The sequence below is a fragment of the Myotis nattereri genome (assembly GCF_964212035.1).
Source record: "Myotis nattereri genome assembly, chromosome: 6".
Lineage (NCBI taxonomy): Eukaryota > Metazoa > Chordata > Mammalia > Chiroptera > Vespertilionidae > Myotis > Myotis nattereri.
This window is the reverse complement of record NC_138081.1, coordinates 91,909,943-91,933,090: the sequence shown is the minus strand read 5'-3', so window position 1 is coordinate 91,933,090 and position 23,148 is coordinate 91,909,943. Positions and strand designations below refer to the sequence as shown.

The window sequence follows — 23,148 nt, the reverse complement described above, 5'->3', positions numbered from 1 at the left end:
TTCCAGGTGTACAATTCTATAATACATCATCTGTATATTGTATTGTGTGTTCACCACCCCAAGTTCAGTCTCCTTCCATCACCATTTATCTCCCCTATACCCTCTCACCCCCATTTCCCTCTGGTAATCACCATACTCATAGACAATAAATATTTGTTGAAAGAGTTTTGGAACCAATCTTAAGATTAATTTACAAATGAAAAAAGTAAGGCTTAAGAGAAGATGATTAGCCTTGCCCTGATCATATCATTAGTAAATGATGAAGACTGTTTTGAATCTCAGCTGAGCCTGGATATTTGATCATAATGTTATATTACAGCCTGTATCAGACTCAGGCTTAGCTGCTTCTACCTCCTACTGACTATAAATAAATGCCTCAAATTCATCTAACCTCCATTTCTATCTCTTGAATGTGGATAGTAATACCTTCCTCTCAAAGAAATAGTTACTATTTTTCTCTAATGCAGTCATCTTTCCTGCAGATGTCGTTGAAAAAAGCCCTAGAATTCACTCTTGTCCATGGCCAAAATTTGAGAGAAGAGGAAGGGAGAAGCTACACATAGCAAGACCTATTACTCTTAAGTCTCAAGGGCAAGAGTGTCTACTTTTTTTCTTGGAAAACGGTTGCATTGAGAAGTTCCAATTAGGAAAATATAGTTTCAGCTTGGACATCACTGAGCCAGAACCATCAGCTGCACTCTTGACTCTGAATGAAATTGAAAAAGTCACATTCACCGGAAAATTCAAAATCGTAGGGGTGCAGGATACCGTGCACGGGGCTGTCCGAGTTCTAGAGGAAAGGGGAGCAGGGAAAAGGGAGTGTAGTCTTATTCTCGGCGCTGTCTGGAGTAGCTTAACATCGGTGACATTTGTCTCCAAACCTTCCCACCTGTTTTCTTAGCCTTTTCCATTCCTACTGGAATCCGCCCAGGTAAATGCACTGCTCTTTGTTCCGTATTTTTTGCCCCCAAGAAAACTTAGGCTTTTTTAGTGAAAGTGCACGATCCTGTATTCTATCCACACGGAACCCACTGTCGCGTGGAGCTGGAGTGTCAGCACCTGTCATACGGGACTGTGCCCGTGTCTCCTCGGGTGGGAAAGTACAGGGTTCACGTCTCCCACTTGTATTTAAGAGCCGTGTTCCCAGGCCTGAGCCGCAGGGAGCATATCAATCCGCCCAGAGTTTGCTGGCTCCTTCCCTCTGGGTAGAGCTCCACTCTGACCATCCGTTTGTGTTTTCTCTCATTTTCAACTTTCCAGCTCTCCCTACGGCGGCAGCAGGTCAGCGAGAGGCTGAATGAATGGGCCGTCTTCAGTGAGAAGAACAAGGAGCTCTGCGAATGGCTGACGCAGATGGAGAGCAAAGTTTCCCAGAACGGAGACATCCTCATTGAGGAAATGATCGAGAAGCTCAAGAAGGTAGGGCCGCCCGGCAGCATCTGTTTTCACCCTCCCTGTGCTGAGGCCTGCGGTAGGTGCGGGTAGGCCCCGCGCACAATTACTGTCCGTCAAGGCAGCACTCTCTTAGGAACATTTCCTTTTTTTAATATAAAATAAACTTGCATGGAAAGGCCTCCTTTACTTTAAAAATATTTTCTTTTGTTGATTTGTTTATTCTTAAGTTTAAATTTTATTTCTCAATTACTGTTTATGTTCAGTATTATTTTGTATTAGTTTTAGGTGTACAGTAGAGTGGTTAGATGACCATATACTTGTAAAGTGGTCCCCTGATATTTCAAGTACCCACCCGGTACCGTAGTTATTACAGTATTATTGACTATATTTTCTACACTTTACCTTCCCTCCCCAGGACGGTTCTGTAACGACCAGTTAGTATTTCTCAATCCCTTTACGTTTTTCACCCAGTCCCCAAGCCCCTTTAGCATCTAGCAGCCACCAGTCTGATCTCTGTGTCTATGAGTCTGTTTCTGTTGTGTTTGTTCATTTAGTTTGTTCCTTACATTCCACATATATGTGCAATCACAGAGGATTTGTCGTTCTACAGAGACTATTTTCAATTTGTTATGAAATAGAATATTTGCTGATAATGTTCAATATTTTGGACTTTTAGTGACTGGTCCAGTGGGCATCATTTATGTGTAGGAGGTAGCATCGCAGAGAAGAATTAAAAAAAACACACAACAACCTAGGATCAATTAAACTGAAATTTTCTTCTTTTTAAAATTTTTTTTTATTGATTTCAGAGAGGGAGAGGGGGAAAGAGAGAGAGAGAAACGTCAACATGAGAGATAGTCATTGATCAGTTGCCTCCTGCATGCCCCTCTCCCCCTTGGGGATCTGAGCCCACAACCCGGGCATGTGCCCTGACCAGGAATCATACCATGACCTCCTGGTTCATAGGCTGACACTAAACCACTGAGCCACCCCAGCTAGGCTGACATTTTCTTTATAAAACAGGATTTATAGTCACAGGAATGAGAACTTTTCTGAGAATTTTGGTTTAGCATTATTCTCAAGTTATATATTATTATTAAAGTATTTTATATATTCACATGGATTTAGAACATTTCTATATCTATATAGGGCTGATCAAATTTACCAGCAGTGAAAAATGCTTTGAAGATTTTAGTGGTATTTCCACATAACTTTGAACAATCACTGTATTCTAGGTTATGTTTCTCGTTAGCACATATCACCATCTGGTGTACAGTGTCTTCTCCACTTTCTTGTTCATTATCTGTCTGCAGTGGGAGCCCCACGGGACTCGTAGCTTCCCTGGAACAGGGACTTGGTCTGTTTTGTTCACTCCATCTCCTTCACTCAGAATAATGCCAGCTTCTCATAAGCTTTGTGTTAGCCTTCCCCAGTGTCTCTTCCTTTCCTTTGGTAAGAGTACCTCCAAGGTCTCTGAAAATAAATATAAATGGGTATTAGGAAAAAATTTCTGTATTCATGCACACATACAAAGAAAAATAAAAACTCCAAAGCAACACGTAATATGAATTTACTTCATAGGTTTCCACTTAAAATTTCAAATTCTAAGGATAAACATTTGTATTTTTCATATCATAATTCTTTCAAATGTGGGCTGAGGTGATATAGATTTCATGTAAGCATCTGCTAATAGCTCTGCTAGTGTCTGAGCATCAGAGAATGTCCCACTAGACATGAGTAACGTACTGTAGGTGTTGTAGTGAAGTTTGCTATAGAATAAATGTTGGCTAAGTCTATATTTTCATTGATTTTCTTCATGAAATTTAAGATGCATAGTTTCGGGATACGGAAAGAAACTAGCCCTTGAATGATATACAGTTGTAATTTAAAATTTAAATTTTTTTTAAATTTTTTACAGTTAATTTTGTTACAGTATTTGGCACAATGTTAGGAATCATCTTTAAAATATTAGCTACTATTTGTATATAAAATAAGTTATGGAATTGAAAAAGAAGTCTTTATGAGCTTGCCTCTTGTGCTGTCTCTTTTGTACAGGAAAATAGCACCTAGGCTTGGTCATTTTAGCAATATTAGCCAAAAGCAATTAATAAACTGACTGTAACCAAGACCCTGGTGTCTGCTGGAATTAACAGTTAAAAACATTTTCATCTGAAAGACAGCCCAAGAGCATTATTTCACTATAAATATTAGGCTTAGAGTAATTCATTTGAAATAAAGATTTCTCAGTAAGATTATCTCAAATGTATGGTGAAATATTATACCTATTAGTAAGTGCATCCAATGTATTGGTCTTTGAATCCCATCATGTTGAAGTAATATAAAGAGGAGGGCAGGTGGGGGTACAAAAGATTGGGTCTTATCACTCTGCGGGAGCGTAGGAGGGCCACTGGATGGGGAGTGCAGGTAGAGGTGGAGGGGGGGTACCTTTCAGCATCCCTTTAGTCATAACATTGCGTGGCCTGTCTCCTGCAGATAGGCCACATGTAGCCTGATCTCCTCATCCACAGCAATCCTGAAGAGGAGCTAGTGCAGCCGTGGGCAAACTACGGCCCGCGGGCCGGATCCGGCCGTTTGAAATGAATAAAACTAAAAAAAAAAAAAAAAAAAAAAAAGATCGTACCCTTTTATGTAATGATGTTTACTTTGAATTTATATTAGTTCACACAAACACTCCATCCATGCTTTTGTACCAGCCCTCCAGTCCAGTTTAAGAACCCATTGGCCCTCGAGTCAAAAAGTTTGCCCACCCCTGAGCTAGTGCCAAAACTGGTAAAGAAAGGAAGAAAGTTTGAGACCCATTGATCTTCTAAGACTAGTGGTTATTATTCTTGAGAGTTAATTTGCCATTGATTTATGTGTTATAAAACATTGACATATTATAGAGGATGTCTCTTTAAAATGAGGGTAGTACTCTTTTTAAAAAATATATTTTTATTGATTTCAGAGAGGAAGGGGGAGATAGAGAGAGAGAGAGATAGAAACATAAATGATGAGAGAATCATTGATCGGCTGCCTCCTGCATGCCCCCTAATGGGGATCGAATCTGCAACCCTGGCATGTGCCCTTGACTGGAATCGAACCTGGGACCTTTCAGTCCCCAGGTCGACACTCTATCCACTGAGCAAAACCAGCTAGGGCAAAGGTACTACTCTTAAAACATTCTGCATCAATAACGATTGACAAACACACACGTACACTTACATTTATATGTTAAATACACACACACACACACACACACACACACATCATGTAAGCCCCTTGGGCAGCTATTTGTATGAGAACTGATTCTAACTATAATGTCAGGTTGGTGGTTACAAGAAGGTATAATAACCCAGCATTAAAATCCTTCAAGTTTTGTGTTTTGTATCTATGTGTGTACCTTTGTTTTTTAATGCCCATTTTATGTAAATATAAAGCACCCCCTATTCCCTTGTAAGATATCTACATAAAAATTCGATGTGGACTCTGCATACATATTGCAAATAATAGGTTCCATTTGGTTTGTGCACATGGACGGATATTCAAAGTGTTCCTCACGTCAGAACTACTTCCAAGCAGCAGGAAACTATAATTATATGCTTCCAGGACAGCCAGGCTGCAGGTATCAAGAATATGCTTTCTGACCTCTGGGATTGCTATTTATTGCGCAGGATTATCAAGAGGAAATTGCTATTGCCCAAGAGAACAAAATACAGCTCCAACGAATGGGAGAACGGCTTGCTAGAGCCAGCCACGAGAGCAAGGCCTCAGAGATCGAATACAAGCTGGGCAAGGTCAATGACCGGTGGCAGCATCTCCTGGACCTCATGGCAGCCAGGTAAAGGGCCTGTCAGCAGGACAGGTGTGCGCAGAATTTTAACACTTTCACTCCGCCTTCCAGCTAAAGGCAACCCAGCACATCTCTCCGCGTTCTTTATCCATTTTAACCATTTTAGTTCACCCTTTTCTCAAAAATGCCACTTGCATTAACTTTAAAATGCTCCTTACGTCATAAGTTTAGTGGTTTTTACAGTTAGCTGAAAGAAAGTCATGTGCAATCAAAACTCTTTCCCAGGAAAACAATTCTTTTTTCAGACTTTCATGGGTATTCACCTGCTGCTAAGGAGTGAATCTGGTTTTTTAAAAAAAAAAGTAGTCACATTCCTACTATATTTCTGGTTAGCAAGGGAAAATTCTGATCATTGCCACTCTGCTCAGTTGTAAAAATAACCCGCCGCTTTATTGTAAATTTGTCCTTAGCTTTAAGAACTGTAAGTGTCTGCCTTCTATTTGAGAGAATATTACGTTCAGTTTTTGTTGCAGAAGGGCAGGGTGAGTAAAACAGATAAAAATAAAAAATATATAAGGGTCTCTACTAGCCTATAAACGTCTGATATGATTGAATGAGGCACCATGGTATTTGATATAAAAAAGAGGGAATGACTAAGTAGATGCTTTATTTTAGGTGAACTTTGCTTCATGTTGGAATGTAGGCTCCATGAAGACAGGGACCTTTATCCACCCTGTCCACTGTGTGTCACAAACACCAAGAGCAGTGCCTGGATGTAATTTGGGCTCAATAAATATTTGAATGGATGAATGAATGAATGAATGAATGAATACTTGAATACTTGAATGGTTATTCTTTATGGCAGTTAGGAGACTTGTAATAAATGCTACTGATTTACAGCCATTTTGGAGTTATCCTCAATATGCTGTTTTTTAAAGTATTTAATCAGAAGTATATATGTGTGTGTGTGCGTGTGTGTGTGTGTGTTTGTGTGTGTATATTTACATTCAATATTATTTTGTATTAGTTTCAGGGGTACAGCATGGTGGTTAGACAATCATATACTATATACAAAGTATTCCCCAGATGTTTCCAGTACCCACCTGGCTCCGTACATAGTTATTACAGTATTATTGACTATTTTCCCTAGGCTGTACTTTACATCCCCGTGATTATTCTGTAACTACCAATCTGTACTTCTCAATCCCTTTACCTTTGTCACCTGGGATCCTTGCCTTAGCCATGCTGCATCAAGCTGGACAGGAAATAGTGCCTTTTGAATACCGTGTGCCACACAAACAGCATTATAGTTCCATATGTTAATTTTGAAAACACTTACTGTATTTTTCTATAAAGAAATGAAAAAGGATCAAATTTAAGAAGAAAGTGAGATTGCAGTATATTTTATTTTAATGCCACAAAAAAGGGTTAAATGTTTATCTATTTTCAAAATGTTTAACAATAGCACTGTAATAGCTAACATCTATTGAACCCTGTTTGTGCCAGTGACCATGCTGCAGGCCTCAGGCACATCTTCTCACATGTTATTCACAACGCCCTTTGAAGGGAGCATGATGATCATACTCATTTTCCAGATGCAGAAGCCAAGGCTTGGGTTTGCTCATGGTCACTTACATCCCGAGTGGCAGAGCCTATGCTCCCTGACTCTACAGCCCATGTTCCGGAGCACTGTGCTCTCTGACCTACCAAACTTAGGACTTCCTTGTCCCTGTTCTAGAAAATGCAATTACAAGGAAATTGGGCTCTGTTATTTATTTCAACAATCTAATTTCCCAATCCTTTGTTTGTGAAGTACTGACCATGTAACAGTGACTGAGCACCTTTGAGAATACAGAGACAGGCCCTTTCTTCAAGGAGTTCATGGTGGGAACACAGACAGGCAAAGACATCAAGGAAAATGACGAGCCCAGTGCTCTAGTAATGGTACCAAAGTGAGATGGGAGCCTACGGTTCAAATAAAGCTACTCTAAAGTTTAGTCATACGTAGTTTTAGGACCCCAATGCTATAGTTGGGCTTCTCAGTCACTGAGAACAAAATCTTATTTCAGAAGGAGAAATTGAACCCCCTTGTGCTATAAATACCCTTGTTAGGGAAGCCACCCCCTTGATAAACATCCCTGGATTCTTTTGCTCCAATTATGACTCATGGATTGGCTTGCATTGCCAGGTAATCCAGTCAAAGTTAATAGTCTTTTTTTAATGTTTAGTGGCTCAATGGCTTTAATGTTTAGTGGCACTATGTGAAAGATGTTTTAAATTAAATATGATATAATTTAATCTTAAGCAGCTAGCTTCGTGTATGTCCAGCTGTTAGCCAATATTATATCAAATGAGTTAGGTGCTTTCTCCTCAAAGTCATGTGGTGTTGTTGTTTTTTTTATAACTTTAATGTCTGATTTTTCAAGGGAGAATTTTTATGTATTATTTAGTTTATTTTTCTAAAAAAATACACATCAGTAAACTTGAGTCAATTAAATATCTCTAAGGTATACGTGCTTTGCACTAGAGTCACAAAAATGCTCAGAGGCCTCTACTTTTGTGGAGTCTCATCACACACAGATCTAACTCCCTCAGGAGACTCTTGTATATGTTGTCCACTTCTGTTTCCTTCTGAAGCTGACCAGATGAAATGTTGACCATTGATTTGTCCTGGAGTTTTCAATGCCACACGGTGTTCATTCATAGTTTCCTTGAAGCCTTTCCTAAATGACTCTCCATCACATTAGCTTTCTGTTTCCTTGTTTATCGGAGCTTCACTCACGCACAGACTAAATGGCCATCACTCACACCCATCTGCCAGTGTGACCTGCCAGCTGAAATATTAAGTTTCCATGCGTCAGACTCACTCACCTCTCTTCCCTCTTCCAGCTTTTCTTCACACTGATTCATTACCACAAAGCATAACACAGATATGCCTTTCGGTATGTCTATGTGTTCCAGTGCCTTTGTGGGAATTGGAAAGGCTGTTTTTGAAGATGATCATATTTTCGGGTCAATAGCTTCCCAACTAACAGAAACATGGAAAAGGGAGAAAGAAAGAGATTTGGGCACACAGGGCAACATAGAAGTCTACACTTGAAACCCATATAATCTTATTAACCAAATTCACCCCAATAAATTTAATAAAAATAAATAAAGAGAAGGATAATAAAAAAGGAAGTGAGACAAGGAGAGAGAGAGAGAGAGAGAGAGAGAGAGAGAGAGAGAGAGAGAGAATTTACTGATACTAATTTTACCACCACATATAAATAGAATGCATAGTTGTGAATCAGCTTCCTATATCACCAATGGGTTTACCATTCTGAGTACAAAATAAATGTCTTTTTCATTGAATGTTTAAATTGTCACCAAGCATTATCAGTATATTTGGGCAACAAAATTTGCTGTTATTTTCATGGCGTAATGAATAATGTTTTAGTATCCTTTCCATACTTTCTAGGCCTACTCAGTTCAGTGTAGCAGTCAGTAGCTACATGTGGCTATCTAAATTTACTGAACTGGAATACAATTAAACTAGAGTTTAGTTTTAATTATAGTCCGTTGTACTGACCACATTTCCAGTGTTCAGAACGCACATGAGGATGAAGGCTACTTACTGGGCACTGCAGACAAAGAATATTCCCATCAGCCCAGAAAGTTCTACTGGTCAGCGCTAAGACAATTGAAAGCATTTCTGAGCCCTTGGTTTTCATTAAGAGTCAACATCAGAAACAGTCACCACTATAATTGCTATAAAACTGTCTTCAAGGATCCTGCCTTTCATCTGGCCAGTGAACCCTGTGCCAAAGCCACACAGCAGCTTTTCTGGAGCTCCGGGTGGACTGGAAGTCTGTCTTTCAGCATGAGTGGTTCTGTGCTTCCTACAATAGGAAATGCACTGTTGAACATTTCCCAGCTCAGGATCTGGGATTGTCAGACTCAAGCTATTTGCTCTGTTGCAACAGCTTGTCTCCTGTTATGGATTCATGACCACTATATTCCTTTAAGCAGAGTTTCCATTTTATATTACTGATTGTAAAAACTTCTCAGAGGAGTGATTGTTTTATTTTAAAAATCACAATAGGCTATCTTTGAGTAGAAAGGTTTAAAAATAATTTTATTTATAACTAAGTATGCTGGAGTATATTACTTTTTTAAAAATATATATATTTTTATTGATTTCAGAGAGGAAGGGGGAGAGAGAGATTGAAACATCAATGATGACAGAATCATTGATTGGCTGCCTCCTGCACATCCCCTACTGGGGGATCAAGCCCACAACCCAAACATGTGCTCTTGACCGGAATCGAACCCAGGACCCTTCAGTCTCTTAGGTGGATGCTCTATCCACTGAGCCAAACCAGCTGGGGCTGGAGTATATTTCTTATGTAAAATGCAAGTTTGCTTCTTTTACAAAGAGTGTTTCTCTTTTAAAAGGAGTTGGCTCCTTGCCCTAACTGGTTTGGCTCAGTGGATAGAGCGTCAGCTTGCGGACTCAAGGGTCCCAGGTTCGATTCCGGTCAAGGACATGTACCTTGATTGCAGGCACATCCCCAGTGGTGAGTGTGCAGGAGGCAGCTGATCGATGTTTCTCTCTCATCGATGTTTCTAACTCTCTATCCCTCTCCCTTCCTCTCTGTAAAAAATCAATAAAATCTATTTTAAAAATAAATAAATAAATGAATGAATAAAAAATAAAAGGAGTTGGCTCCCACAGCCAGAGCCCAACATCTTGTTTTATTTTACTTGCAATTTGCTTAGCAAATGTTATTTATTTCTTTACTTATTTGTGTGTTTGTATACCTTCATCCAAAAAGGATTTAAAGCAGCCAGCATGAGTCACATTTTATTAAATTACCAGTAATTAATAACTTGAAGTTTCTTTTCTTTAAAAGCTTAAATTGTGAAATTAATATAGACTCAGTGCAGAAAATCTGGAAACTGGAAATTCACCAAAGAGAAAAAGTTGCCTGAAATTCCACCAAGCAAATGAACAGATACTTTTTAAAAATCACCATACAGTGAACATGTTATTTTTATCACATTATATCATTATTTTTAAAAGGACGAAGGCTTTGACTATGTAAGTGGAGAATACCATGTCTTCATTCTCTCTCATGCTCAAATAGCCTATCCCCGGGTAAGACCAAGCCCTCTCCCGGACTAGCTTTCCCATCCCACCTTCCCGAACAACCCCAGAAACTCCTCCTTACACTCCTAAGCTGGCCAGGAAACTGAAGAAAAAGAGAAGTTGCTCCTTTTTGCTACTGCAATGGGCTATCCTTGTGGAGGGCTTGTTTGTTTGCATTTGGATGATTTACGGTTTTCACATATCCTTTCCCAGTTAACAAACAGCCCAGGAGGAAAGTGGCCGGTCCCTGCAGAGCGACGGAGTGTCTGCCTCCGGCCTTATTTGTGACCTCCTCCTGTCTTGAGGCCCGGAGCCTCCCCCTCCTTGCAGATCACCCGGAGCCTTTTCCCCTCCTCACTCTCGTGGCCCGCATTCCAGGAGCTCAAGCCTGGCACATGCTAATGAATGTGGGTTTTATTTAGCAACATGACCACTTGTCACTGCCCAGTGTCATATTATCCGGCAGAGACTTACCAACATTTGTCTAGAGGGAGCATTTTCATATTTCCAAACACCGACCAGGGGAAGCTTTCCTCCCCACGCAGGACTTAGCCTTTTGCTCTGCACAGCTAACTTTTGCACGTGGAAGCTTCATGGTGGTGGCGGAAGGGCTGCGTGCTCTGAGGATGGCGGAGGACGGCGGCGCGGACGCGGATCTCCCAGACTGTAACTGCGATGTCACCAGGCAGGCATCTCCTTGAGTTTCTTCCATTGTGCATAGCTCCCCGGTTACGTGGGCTTCGTGGGTTGGCGCTCTACTCTGTAGTTGTGTTGCCAGCGCGTAGTGGAGAGGACCGGGGTTAGGAGGTTGTTGGCCGTGGACTCCTAAGAGTTATTTGGTGGTTGGGTTTCTTGTCCCCTCCTGGGCCCGTGGAGCTGGATGAAAAGGTTGATGAACCTGGGTATGGCTTGGCATTCCAGTTGTCTCCGGACTGTATGCGTCCTATGAGGGAGATGGCTACAGCAGGGAGCCTGGGACACAGGAAAGAGACTGGGGAACAGATCCCGTTAGTCCATCCTTTGCTATTTAAAGGATGGGCTCCCGAGGAAACCGAAATTCAGCCGCAGCCAGATCACACCATTGTAGCTGAAAGCTGTCCCTGTATTAAGTACAAACCTGCTCATGTTGGAAGAGCCTGGAGGGCTTTGTGTGTGAGAAACAGTTGGTTCTGTTTAGGTTGGGTCGCTAACTAGTATAAAGATTTTGAAACATATGCAAAATGTAGAAATGTATTTCTAAAATAGTAACAGGGCACTGTGCAAATTCACTTCGTGATTTTTTCCAATTAGAATATCATTGTCTCAGTAATTTTCATTTAATTTTTAAAATTCATTTTTTTTATTCCAGAACATCCCCCAAATAAATTCCTACTGTCGAATAGGATTTATTAATGATACTTTTGGTTCTGTTATATTAAGGGTATAAATTTTTGGTTTTGGTGTATGGTTGGTTCTACCTAAATAGTTTGAAGGAATGTACTGAGATGTATCTATTGTGTGTGTGTGTGTGTGTGTATTTATGGGACAATGCTAAGAATTAAGAAGCTGGACAACTGGATTTAGTAGCAGGATCCTTCTCCAGCAAGGTCAAGTGCCCATAAGGACTGTGGAAGGGGAACCATAAGCTGCAGGGACTTACAGATTTAACAGGCTTGTAAACACACCCAGTCCTGTGACGTCTGTAAACATCTATTTTGAATTATAATCCTGGATGCTACCAAAAGAAATGTTGCTCAAACTTCTTAGAATGACAGATACATTAAAATATTGTGACACTTTCTCCAAGGATTTCCTTTAAAGAAATCATGGGGAAAATATTGAACATTTTCGCTTAAGAAAGAATGATCCTTGTCCTGCAAATACCAAGTTTAATAAACTCAAGGGAGATGTATGAGGGTTTTACTACCCATTTTTCTCTCCAACACATAATGTATTTGCTATTTGTAGTCAAATACACTTTTTTTTAAAAAAAATGAAAAAGGAGAACCACTTAAATATTCACCCCATTGACTTCACTAAGATTTACACATTCATTCAAGAGAGGAACTTGTCCCTAATGGACTATATGAACAAGCATTTCCATGTCACGATGCCCTTGACACATTGCACACTAACTGCTCTGACTGTTGGCACGCCTTCAATATTGTACAAGGTAACTAACCCTGTAAATGATTTGGCTGGTATAGACAATATCCAATGGAACAGTCTTAACTCACACCTCTTTGTGCCTTGGATCTTTTAATCATTTTTGCCAGCAAATTTTGAACCAAGAAAATCAATTTCAGCACAGATAAACCATTTGCAAATGTTGGACCTAGAGGAAAATGTTAAGACTCACTTCATATTAACTAAGTAATATCAAATAAATTTAAAAAGAAAATATGTTAACTAAGTAAAGATATTTTACTTAGAATAGTGATTATTAATGTCTAGCAGGCACTTAATGCACTACTTTGTGCAGCGCGTACAGTGGCAGGGAAAAAAGAAAAACAAAAGCGGGAATTCACAGCTGCACCTTCCCAAGGAACTTACCGTGGGGGAGAGAAACGTGCAAAAATACTCCCGGGGGTTAAGATGCGTGCATGTAGGAAACAAGCACTGAGTTCTCTCCTAGCCTCTGGCGCCAAAGAAAACCCTGGTGACATGATGAGGTTGTTCTAAAACCCTACCCCACGCATAGTCAGCATCCAGTTCTTCCCAACTCTGAAAACAGGATGCTGGTTAGGTTGAGAGGTCCTGAGAGGACATTCTTGCAGGGGTAACACCAGGACACACACATCTCAGCGCAATGATCTATTCTCCAGTCCTGTTCCCGTAGCTCTATTGATGATCATTTATCTTATAACTGGTTTGGGCCACTAAAGCAGGTGGCCAGGCTATGTTAAATCCCAAGCCCATGCTGTGCGCATTGCTAGAATGTACACCTGAGCTTGGCATTCAGGAGCCATTCAAAAATTGTCGCCGAAACTGGTTTGGCTCAGTGGATAGAGCATCAGCCTGCGGACTCAAGGGTCCCAGGTTCGATTCCGGTCGGGGGCATGTACCTGGGTTGCGGGCACATCCCCAGTAGGAGATGTGCAGGAGGCAGCTGATCGATGTTTCTCTCTCATCGATGTTTCTAACTCTCTATCTCTCTCCCTTCCTCTCTGTAAAAAATCAATAAAAATATATTTTAAAAAAAATAAAAAAAAAATTGTCATTTGCCCAGCTGGTGTGGCTCTGTGGTTGAGCATTGACCTATGAACCAGAAAGTCATGGTTGAATCCCCGTTTGGGGCATATGTCAGAGTTGCAGGCTCGATCCCAGTGTGGAGTGTGCAGGAGGCAGTTGATCCATGATTCTCTCTCATCACTGATATTTCTATCTCTCTCTTCCTCTCCTTCTCTCTTCCTCTTTGAAATCAATAAAAATACATTAAAAAGAAAATAAAACTGTCATTCCCTGGCTGACACACCATTTCTCATTTCTTAGACATATGAAAAAGATAAATGGATTGTATGTAAAAGTTCTTGGGACTATTATTTAAGGCCAATACCTTGAAATGCCCTGGGGACAGGGTACAATTTATATTTATAAAGTTAATTAGAGAAGTCTTATTTATAATGGAATTATGGGAAGTGATATACATATTGCTTTCTATTCACATGCTTTCTATTCCCTAATTAATAGGTTATCTTGTAAAAGATAACTCTAATTTTTAAATACAATTGAAAAAAAATAAGGTAATACACCTAAGAGTGGCTTTATGAACTGAAATGTTATTCAAATATAGGCATTATTACTATTATCTTAATTAATGAAATAAGGGTATTATTATTACCCTGGCCATAGTGAACCTTCTTTTAAAAGTATTTATGTGACAGGGGAAAAGTGATTGTGTCATGACTAGATTTTTCATCTGATAAACATTGATTTATAGGTATATAGAAACTATAAGAGAAGTGGTGATACCAGTTTTATGCAATTAAAAATGATAAAAATGCCCAAAATACTTAGCTTCTGAGATATTTTCTTCACAGCAGTGGCTCTTGACCTGAGAAGCCTATCGAGTGACCTGGGGAGGAGTGTGGGGAGGTGGGAAGTGAGCAGCAGGCATGTGAAATCTGAAAGCCCCCTGCGGGATCCTGTCACAGTTCTAGCTTGAGAATCATCTCTTTACTATTTGAAAGTAATTGAGCCGAGAAATACTTGATGACTCTGAGTACAAATTGTCAGTCTTTGAGAACATTCTATTGTACATCTCTGCCTTGAAATATATCACATCCCTCGGATTTTAAAAGGTCATGTTGCTCTTGACTATTTTTTAAATAGATACCTCTTTGGTCAAGCCAAGTTGACACCTCAATGATGGAGGTATTGTAGAGCTCATCTGCCATTCATCTAATCCAGTGGTTCTCAACCTTCTGGCCCTTTAAATACAGTTCCTCATGTTGTGAACCAACCATAAAATTATTTTCGTTGCTACTTCATAACTGTAATGTTGCTACTGTTATGAATCGTAATGTAAATATCTGATATGCAGGATGGTCTTAGGCGACCCCTGTGAAAGAGCTGTTCGACCACCAAAGGGGTCGCGACCCACAGGTTGAGAACCGCTGATCTATATGATGAGCAGTATCAAAGGTGATGACATTTCCTGAACCAAAAGGCAGGCCTGAGGGTCCAAAAGAAAACCTGACTTTTAAACAAGGCTGTACCAGAAATCACTCATCGTGTACTTATCATCCACATCACTGTGCTTTTGAGAGCAGTCTCTACACACTCAGCCATGACAGGTTCTCACCAGAAATCTAATAATTGATTTTTTGATGCTATTTCTCGATGATAATAGAGTTGAGAAATACTATGTGTCCTTCCCAAACTCCTGCTCGTGCCCTGCCCTCCCTTGGAAACACCTTTATAAACTCATGTACCTGTTCCTGTCCTTGTGCTTTTCACCCGTCTCCTCTGCGTCCTTATTCATTATCTATCATCACCTGGAATGTCTCTTCTTTTTCTTATGTTTTTGGCATCTTCTTCATCATTCCTTATTCTCTGCCTAAAACAAGTTATAAAGCTATTCCAAATATTAAACTGCATTAAACAAAACAAACAAATCATTTCTTTCTAGTAGCCAGATTATTCTACAGGTGCCATAGCATAGTTACCTTCACTGCCTACTTTCTTAAAATCATTGACAGTACTCCCTGACCGTAAGTGTATATCTTAACTTTAGTTTCCCTTGATCAACTACTCAAATTCCTTGGCCACAGGCGCAGCGTTTCTGGGTTTGGATCTAGGAACCTGCATTTATATGAGACAAACCAGGTGAATCTAGTACAGGAGGTATTCGCCCAGCCGGGGTGGTTCAGTGGTTGAGCATCGACCTATGAACCAGGAGGTCCCAGTTTGATACCAGTCAGGGGACATGCCCGGGTTGTGGGCACAATCCCCACTAGGGGATGTGCAGGAGGCAGCTGATCGATGATGCTCTCTCATCATTGATGTTTCTATCTTTCCCTCCCTCTCCCTTCCTCTCTGAAGTCAATAAAAACATATTTAAAAAATAGAGGAGGCATTCAGATTGTACTTTGACCACACCCTTTCAAAGGACTTCAACTCTATGCCAACAGCACCTAAATCATTGCAACCAACTCCATCCTCTCCTCTGGACCCACAAACTACATTTCCTTACATGTCTGACCTGATCCCTCAGACTCATCGTATCCCAAACTTAATGCACCATTAACCCCCAAAACTTGCTCCTCATCAAGTATACTCTGAGACAGAACCCAACTGCAAAACACATTTTTCACTCCTTCTGCCTCACACCATGCCTATTCATAAATTAAGCAACCCAGTCCTCACCTCTGTTCTCACTGTTTCCCAAGTGGAGGCTTTGATGGGAGCTGTTTGGACTCTTTTGTTTACTTCCCGAATGGGCTCTCACAATAGCCTCCCTTCAAACTTTTATACTTAAAATCAAGACTGATGGTATCATCCTTTTGCTAATCTTGGCAGAGTTCCTAATCATCTTTAAAACTGCATACAAACCCATTTTTGTGTCACTACAGGATTTTTATCATCTTACTCCAGTCTACCCACCAATCTCATCTCCTACAACGCGTTCATCTCCCTTCAACCCCCCTTCCATCCTCTCTATCCCCGGCCTCCTTGGCATTCCGACACTGTGCCTTCATAATCTCTACTTTCTCCCAGGCAATCTTCATAGGAGTGTAAGTTAGTATATCATTTATGGAAATAACTTTTGTGACACATGGGAGTTCTATCCCTATTATGTTGTTACAGCTATACTGACTGTAATCATAGCCAATATTTGTTGATTTCCCCCCCATGTTCCCTGGAGCATTAGACTCATTTAAATCTCACTAGTACTCTCACTTCATCTCCATTTTATAGATGAGGAAACAAATACAGGAAGTTTATACCACTGCCCAGAGTCACACAGCCAGTAAGTGGCTGAGCAGGGTGGACTTTGGCTTTTGGTGACTTGTCTTCAGACCTAGCGCTCCCTGCTGCTCGGGAGGGAAACACGAGTGGGCCTTTCTCTGAAGTGGATGTCCTTTCTCTGCCCACAGGATCAAGAAGCTGAAGGAGACTCTGGTGGCGGTCCAGCAGCTGGATAAGAACATGAGCAGCCTGAGGACCTGGCTGGCTCACATTGAGTCAGAGCTGGCCAAGCCCATCGTCTATGATTCTTGCAACTCAGAAGAAATACAGAAGAAGCTCCAGGAGCAGCAGGTAAATCGGAAAAAAATTGAAGAAAATAAATAGGCTTTTGAATATCTGTCCTCCTGGCCTGGCCAGAGCGTGGGTGTGAGAGGTGACTCGGGAGGGAAAGTGTGGAGGGTGCTTGGCAGGTTTAGTGAGTAAGGGGAGGCCTTGCCCAGGCAGGTGTTTGGGGTAAATAAGTTCCATGTCACCACAGTGCTAACTCTTAAGAAGATATGTCATCACAGGGTTAATGTTGTTGGTCAATCAAGAAACCATCCTAAGATGGTAGGTTAGGTTGAGCAGCAATGATGTATCTAAAATAATGCTGTCTGTTTTGTTTATTTATTTGTAGATCACTAGTTCACTACCATAAACTTGGAAAGAAACCTTTTTTAAAAAAAATATGTTTTTATTGATTTTTCTTAGAGAGAGGGAGGGAGGAGGGGAAGAGAGAAAGAGAAACATTGATGTGAGAGAGAAACATCAATCGCTCTCTCCCGTACATGTCCCCACTGGGGATCAAACCTGAATCCCTGGTATATTCCCTGATTGGGAATCAAACCAGAGATCCCCCTTGGAGAATGAGACAGTGCTCAGCCAACTGAGCCACACTGGCCAGAAAGGAGCCATTTAAAATTTCATATAGTAGTGTTTGGAGAAAGATTGCAGTGCATACTTAGAGATTTTAGTGTCTAAAATAATTGTCTTTTGAAAGGAGGATTGCATGACCTGCAGACCACACGCAGTAATTTCACCTTCATATGTGTACCAAAGACAGCATATTCCACTGGCATACAATACACACCCCAGCAAAGCAAAAGAGGGTGATGCTGAAAAATGCATACAGAAGGGATTTCCACCTCCCACTCCCCTTGCTGCTTCTTACTAAGCAGAGCAGACTCCAGTTGCCGTAAATAAACCCCACCAACCCCATCAAGTATTACTACTCCATGCATTTAGATTGTCGTTGAAAATTCTGTCCACACTCTGGTTATTTTTATTAGTATTTAGGCCACTATAGCCAAGTTTCTTAACTTGCTAGTAAAAAATGTTTAAAATATATAAACAGACCTATTTCTGCAATCCTATGAAACAGTATATATTTTTAGTTTTCAAACTATTTAAACCAATGAGAATAGACATTAAACTACATTTTTTTAGGTGTTGGGTTTACTTTGATATTTAAATTAGCATTTCTTTTCACAAGCACTTGTTAGGGTATTTTTTTCTATTTTTGTAAGATTAAAACCTCTGATGGACTCTTTGATGTTTGAAATTCTGATGATTGAACTTTGAGGGGGACTGTCAATAATCCAGATTTCCTGGAGAACATGGTAATGACAACTACAAGTGATAACTAAAGTTAAAATTTAATGACCAGTATTGTAATTTAGCAAAGGTAAGAAAATTAAAACAGTATCTAATTGAATATGGCAAATTGATTATATGCACATATTGCCCCACCAACTACTAAAACCCCAACGCAATGATAGTGAAGGGGGAAAAGAAAGTCAAAACCCACAATTGCAAAGAGAACAGAAGAGATGCTAGAGATGCCAGACATCCAACAGCATTTTGAATAGGTGAATAGTGATGGTGTCAGCAGATGGAGGAAGGAGAAAGATCATTCATTCCACAGAGTTCCAAAAAGGCTCAGGATGTGGAGATATTAAGTCTATGGTTTTAAAATGGAAGATTGCTTAAAAGTCTGAATAAGGAGTGATTAGACTTCAGATATTCTCAACACTGCCAACCCACTGTAGCCTAGCTAGTCGGGAGAAAAAGGTGAGAGAGAACATACATACAAGAATATTAATCCCAACTATGTGAGTAAATTGAGGAATTATCTTTAGAATGAGAGAAAAGCTAAGCATATTCTAGAGCTGTATCAAAGAAAAGGAAAATATATTAAGGACCATAATTAATAAGGCAAGCAAAAAATGAACTCACTTTTAGTGATGGAATACTTTGAGTACATTGAGTTAAAAGCTTAATGGAAAAAATAATGTATATTTTGCGCTGATATTCTTTGCAGTTAATAAAAAGATTTCACAAAGTTCAATGCCTTCTTTACCATCATATCTATGTCCTTCATTTAAAATTGCTCACTGAGAAAAAAATAAATAGGTAAATAAATAAATAAAAATAAAATTGCTTACTGAGGAAGCTGCTGATGAAGCTGCTGATGATAATGATGATGTCATCATACAGAGTAGACAACCTTGGTCCCTTAAACCCACAGTACCTCTTAACAATGGTAGAATTAACATATCTGTAGAGATCAAATCCCAGATCTTGAGTGCCAGCTGTTAACAGGAACACATATATTATTTTGACCAATTGATTGATCAATCTATCCATGGGAATAGAAGTGATATATCTGTGAAGTTGAATCTGGGGCAAGATTTATATTTTTTTACTTTATCTTTATTGTTGAAAGTATTACAGATGTCCCCGCCTCTTTTCCCCATTGACCCCCTCCATCTCGCACCTGCCCCTCCTAGGCCTTCATCACACTATTGTCTAGATTCATTTTTTTTAAATCCCTAAGGAAGCTCATTTTATTCTTTATATAGCTAATGTAGTCTATTTCATTTGTTTAGTTTCTATTTTGCTCACATAGCTGACATATTTCTAGATTCATTTACTCATGCTTTTGAGCTTGCCGTATTTTATAAATGAAGTTGAAGTCTCATGCACTGAAGGAAATATTTGTCAACATTGGGCCTAACCATTTGTCAGGCAGTGTCTCCCGTGTGTTTACCAGGATTGCAATAAAGCGTGTCTCATTCCCCACAGGACCTTCAGAGAGACATAGAGAAGCACAGCACAGGCGTGGCTTCCGTCCTCAACCTGTGTGAGGTCCTGCTGCATGACTGTGACGCGTGTGCCACCGACGCCGAGTGTGACTCCATCCAGCAGGCCACGCGGAATCTGGACCGGCGATGGAGAAATATCTGTGCCATGTCCATGGAAAGAAGGCTCAAGTAAGCTGGGATGTTCAAACCGCTGGGAAAGAGGAAGGACCAAAAAGGAAAAAAAAATTACCCAGAGTAGCCATTGGTCACTATTTCCTTTCGGTTGCAAAGTCCAGAAATAGCCTGGGTTTTCCGAATTCGTCGTTGTCCACATTTAGCTGGGAAAACAAGCAGATAGAAAGGTAACCTGCAAATATAACAAGCCAAATGAGGCCTGACCTAACCATTTAAATATCATTCAGAGAAATATGCCTTTGCTGAATAAGTATGTTACAGAATTGGTGGTTGAACAATACCATTCTGTTGTTAAAAATTAAATGATAAAGCCAAGGGCTTATCTTAAAGCCCTTTGAAATTCAAGGCAGGAAAAGACAGTGCTGTGTTAGAAAATTAAGGTAGTGATTTAAGGCCCGTAATCTCTATGCTCTCTGGGGAACTCTGGAAAGCTCACTCTTTGTCTTGCAGTCCTAGACTGATTTTGATGGGGGTGAGTTTGATGTTGGACTTCAGTGGGTTTTCAAACCTTGTTTTGTTTCAGCAAAGCCTTGGCACGCATGTGCGCCCTGCAAACGTGGCCTTGCGCTTCCACACTTCCTTGCACTTTTCCGAACAGTTCACATCATGTGCATGTAACAACCCATGTGACTAATTCCACATCCAGAGCCGCAGGATGTGTTTAAAAAGAAACCCACAAAACAGCTGCATCGTGTCAGCTCCAACAGTTGTCCCCTTTGCACTCGGGTCAGAGTTGGCCCCAGCACAGCGATTGTTTGGCACCGCAGCTGCGTGTTTGGTCTTAATCCCGTGGCAGGTTCTGGAGCACCCACGGTCCCAAACAGTCAGACTCTGTTCTTTCGTGTTCTGTCTCAGAATTGAAGAGACATGGCAGTTGTGGCAGAAGTTTCTGGATGACTATTCGCGTTTTGAAGATTGGCTCAAGACTTCCGAAAGGACAGCCGCCTTCCCCAGCTCTTCCGGGGTGCTCTATACAGTTGCCAAGGAAGAACTGAAGAAATTCGAGGTGAGCTATCCTTCCCAATCTCTCGTCCTGCTGTTGCTGTGGCAGTCCCCAGCTGGTAGTGGGTGTCCCAGGACAGAAACTCATGTTCACCCGCACATTCTTTTCTTCAAACAGCTGGGGGATAAGGTTGTGACCATCTTTATTACCATCTCATAAACAGGCAAGAAGTGGGGTACGAGACTTTTAAGATGATCAAGAATTACAAATACAAAAATAAATAAATAAAAGAATTGCAAATACAAAAATAAATAATTAAGTAAAAGAATTACAAATACAGTACAAAATAAAGTAATGAAGAGGAATTTTATTAGAAAACAAATATCAGGATTCCTTCCCCCCCCCCCCCCGCACCCGCCCCTCCCCTCCACACACACACACCCCTCTCCAAAAGATCTTGGCATTCTTTTTAGTTCCTATTCTTCACAATCAACTATTTAAGATTAAAATATGATGGTTTTCCATTCTATAAAAATCTATCTTCCAAATATATTTTCTTCATTTATTTTTACCTAATTGGAGCATGGTATATATATATATATATATATCTCAGTAATAAAATGGAGTTGGCTCCAGATTGAATAAAACATTTTAACCACGAGCCACTTCTAATTATAAGTGAAGAGCAGTGCCATTCTTGAGTCACGGAGACTTTTCAATTTTGTGGAGACAAAAATAGCCAGCCTAATCACACTCACAAAGGCAGGAATCCTTCAATAACTGACTCCCATTCCCCACAATCCTGAGTCTGCCCCATCACTGTGATAGGAGAAAACCTTCTTGGCCGGCATAGCATGAAGTCAACCTTTTTTCAATTTGAAGTTTCTTCTCCTGTCATTTCCCAAATAGGCAGACGTGTGTACTCATCAATACCGACAGCAAATGGTTCTGATGCATGTGTCTTACAAAAATTATTCTCCGTTATTCATTCTGCCCAAAGCTCCCCAAGATGTTTAAAAGTCAGAATAAAAATCAAACCCAATTCAGCTGCATTCATTTTTTAATTTATTTTAAAAGTAACTCCCATTGGTTCTTTATTTATTATTTTTTTATATATTTTTATTGATTTTCAGAGAGGGAAGGAGAGGGAAAGAGAGATAGAAAATCAATGATGAGAGAGAATCATGGATCAGCTGCCTCCTGCATGCCCCCTACTGGGAATCGAGCCCACAACCCAGGCATGTGCCCTTGACCTGAATCACACCCAGGACCTTTCAGTCTATAGGCCGACAATCTATCCGCTGAGCCAAACTGGCTAGGGCCAGATGCATTCATTTTTACCTTACAATATTTACCGAGGCCTGTGATCATAATTATGACGTTTGCTTGTTGGTCTAGTGAGGTTTAAAATCTGAGAGTCAGGGATGGGCAGGTATATGAACTTATAAGAATGTTTAAATACTGCGTGAAATAAATAAGTGTTCTTCCGACATCTGAATATGGATTTGAATGTAACTATATCACTAAATTCCAGGGGAAAATGTTTCCTATCTAAAAGGTTCTTCCTTAGAAAACCTTTGGTAAAAAGCCACAGTCGCCCAACAGTAGATGCAGGTCATCCTGGGTGAACCAATGTTAGTGAAGTATTCCTGTTTGCATCTTAGCACGCTCAGCTCCGGAAAGGTTAAGACTTCTATAATTGGCTTATACTACAAAGAAGATTATGTAAGATACTTTTGGATGCTATTTTAGACTCTCAGATTTTACAGCAAGCGTTAGTCATATCGTTAACTCCTGCAATGAATGATTTTATCATTCATCTTATATTTAATTTTCTTACAAGACAAAAATAAATCACGAAAATTAAATTTTGGCATGAATATTTGGGACAGATCTGGGGGTGCCTGCCAACACTCCAGTGACTTCTAGTAATGGCAAAAGCTGAACTTTTCTTACCACCTCCTTCTCTGAGGTAATAATTTAAACTTTGATAGAAAAAAGTAATTGATTTACTAGGATGAAGGCTCTTAAAGCACCTCTCGGAAGGAAAGCCATTCCAGAGCAGAGATGTGACAGATATAAACAGTCTGAGGGTCCAAAGGAAGCCAAACGCTGGGACTGAGATGAGGACAGTCCAACTAATTGTACAATTTTCTGTCTAAGGCCAAGATGAAAATCAGTT

General features: G+C 40.2%; 1 protein-coding gene across 1 annotated transcript in view; it reads left to right on the top strand.

Annotated features, from left to right (window-relative positions):
• The window catches only part of SYNE1 (spectrin repeat containing nuclear envelope protein 1), a 387,878-nt gene that overhangs the window by 333,807 nt on the left and 30,923 nt on the right, over window positions 1-23,148 (top strand). The window contains exons 129-133 of the mRNA XM_081094059.1: window positions 1,261-1,419; window positions 5,067-5,233; window positions 16,895-17,057; window positions 19,830-20,017; window positions 20,879-21,029. Of these exons, the coding sequence (XP_080950185.1) occupies window positions 1,261-1,419; window positions 5,067-5,233; window positions 16,895-17,057; window positions 19,830-20,017; window positions 20,879-21,029 (828 nt within the window). The remainder of the gene's footprint in view (window positions 1-1,260; window positions 1,420-5,066; window positions 5,234-16,894; window positions 17,058-19,829; window positions 20,018-20,878; window positions 21,030-23,148) is intronic.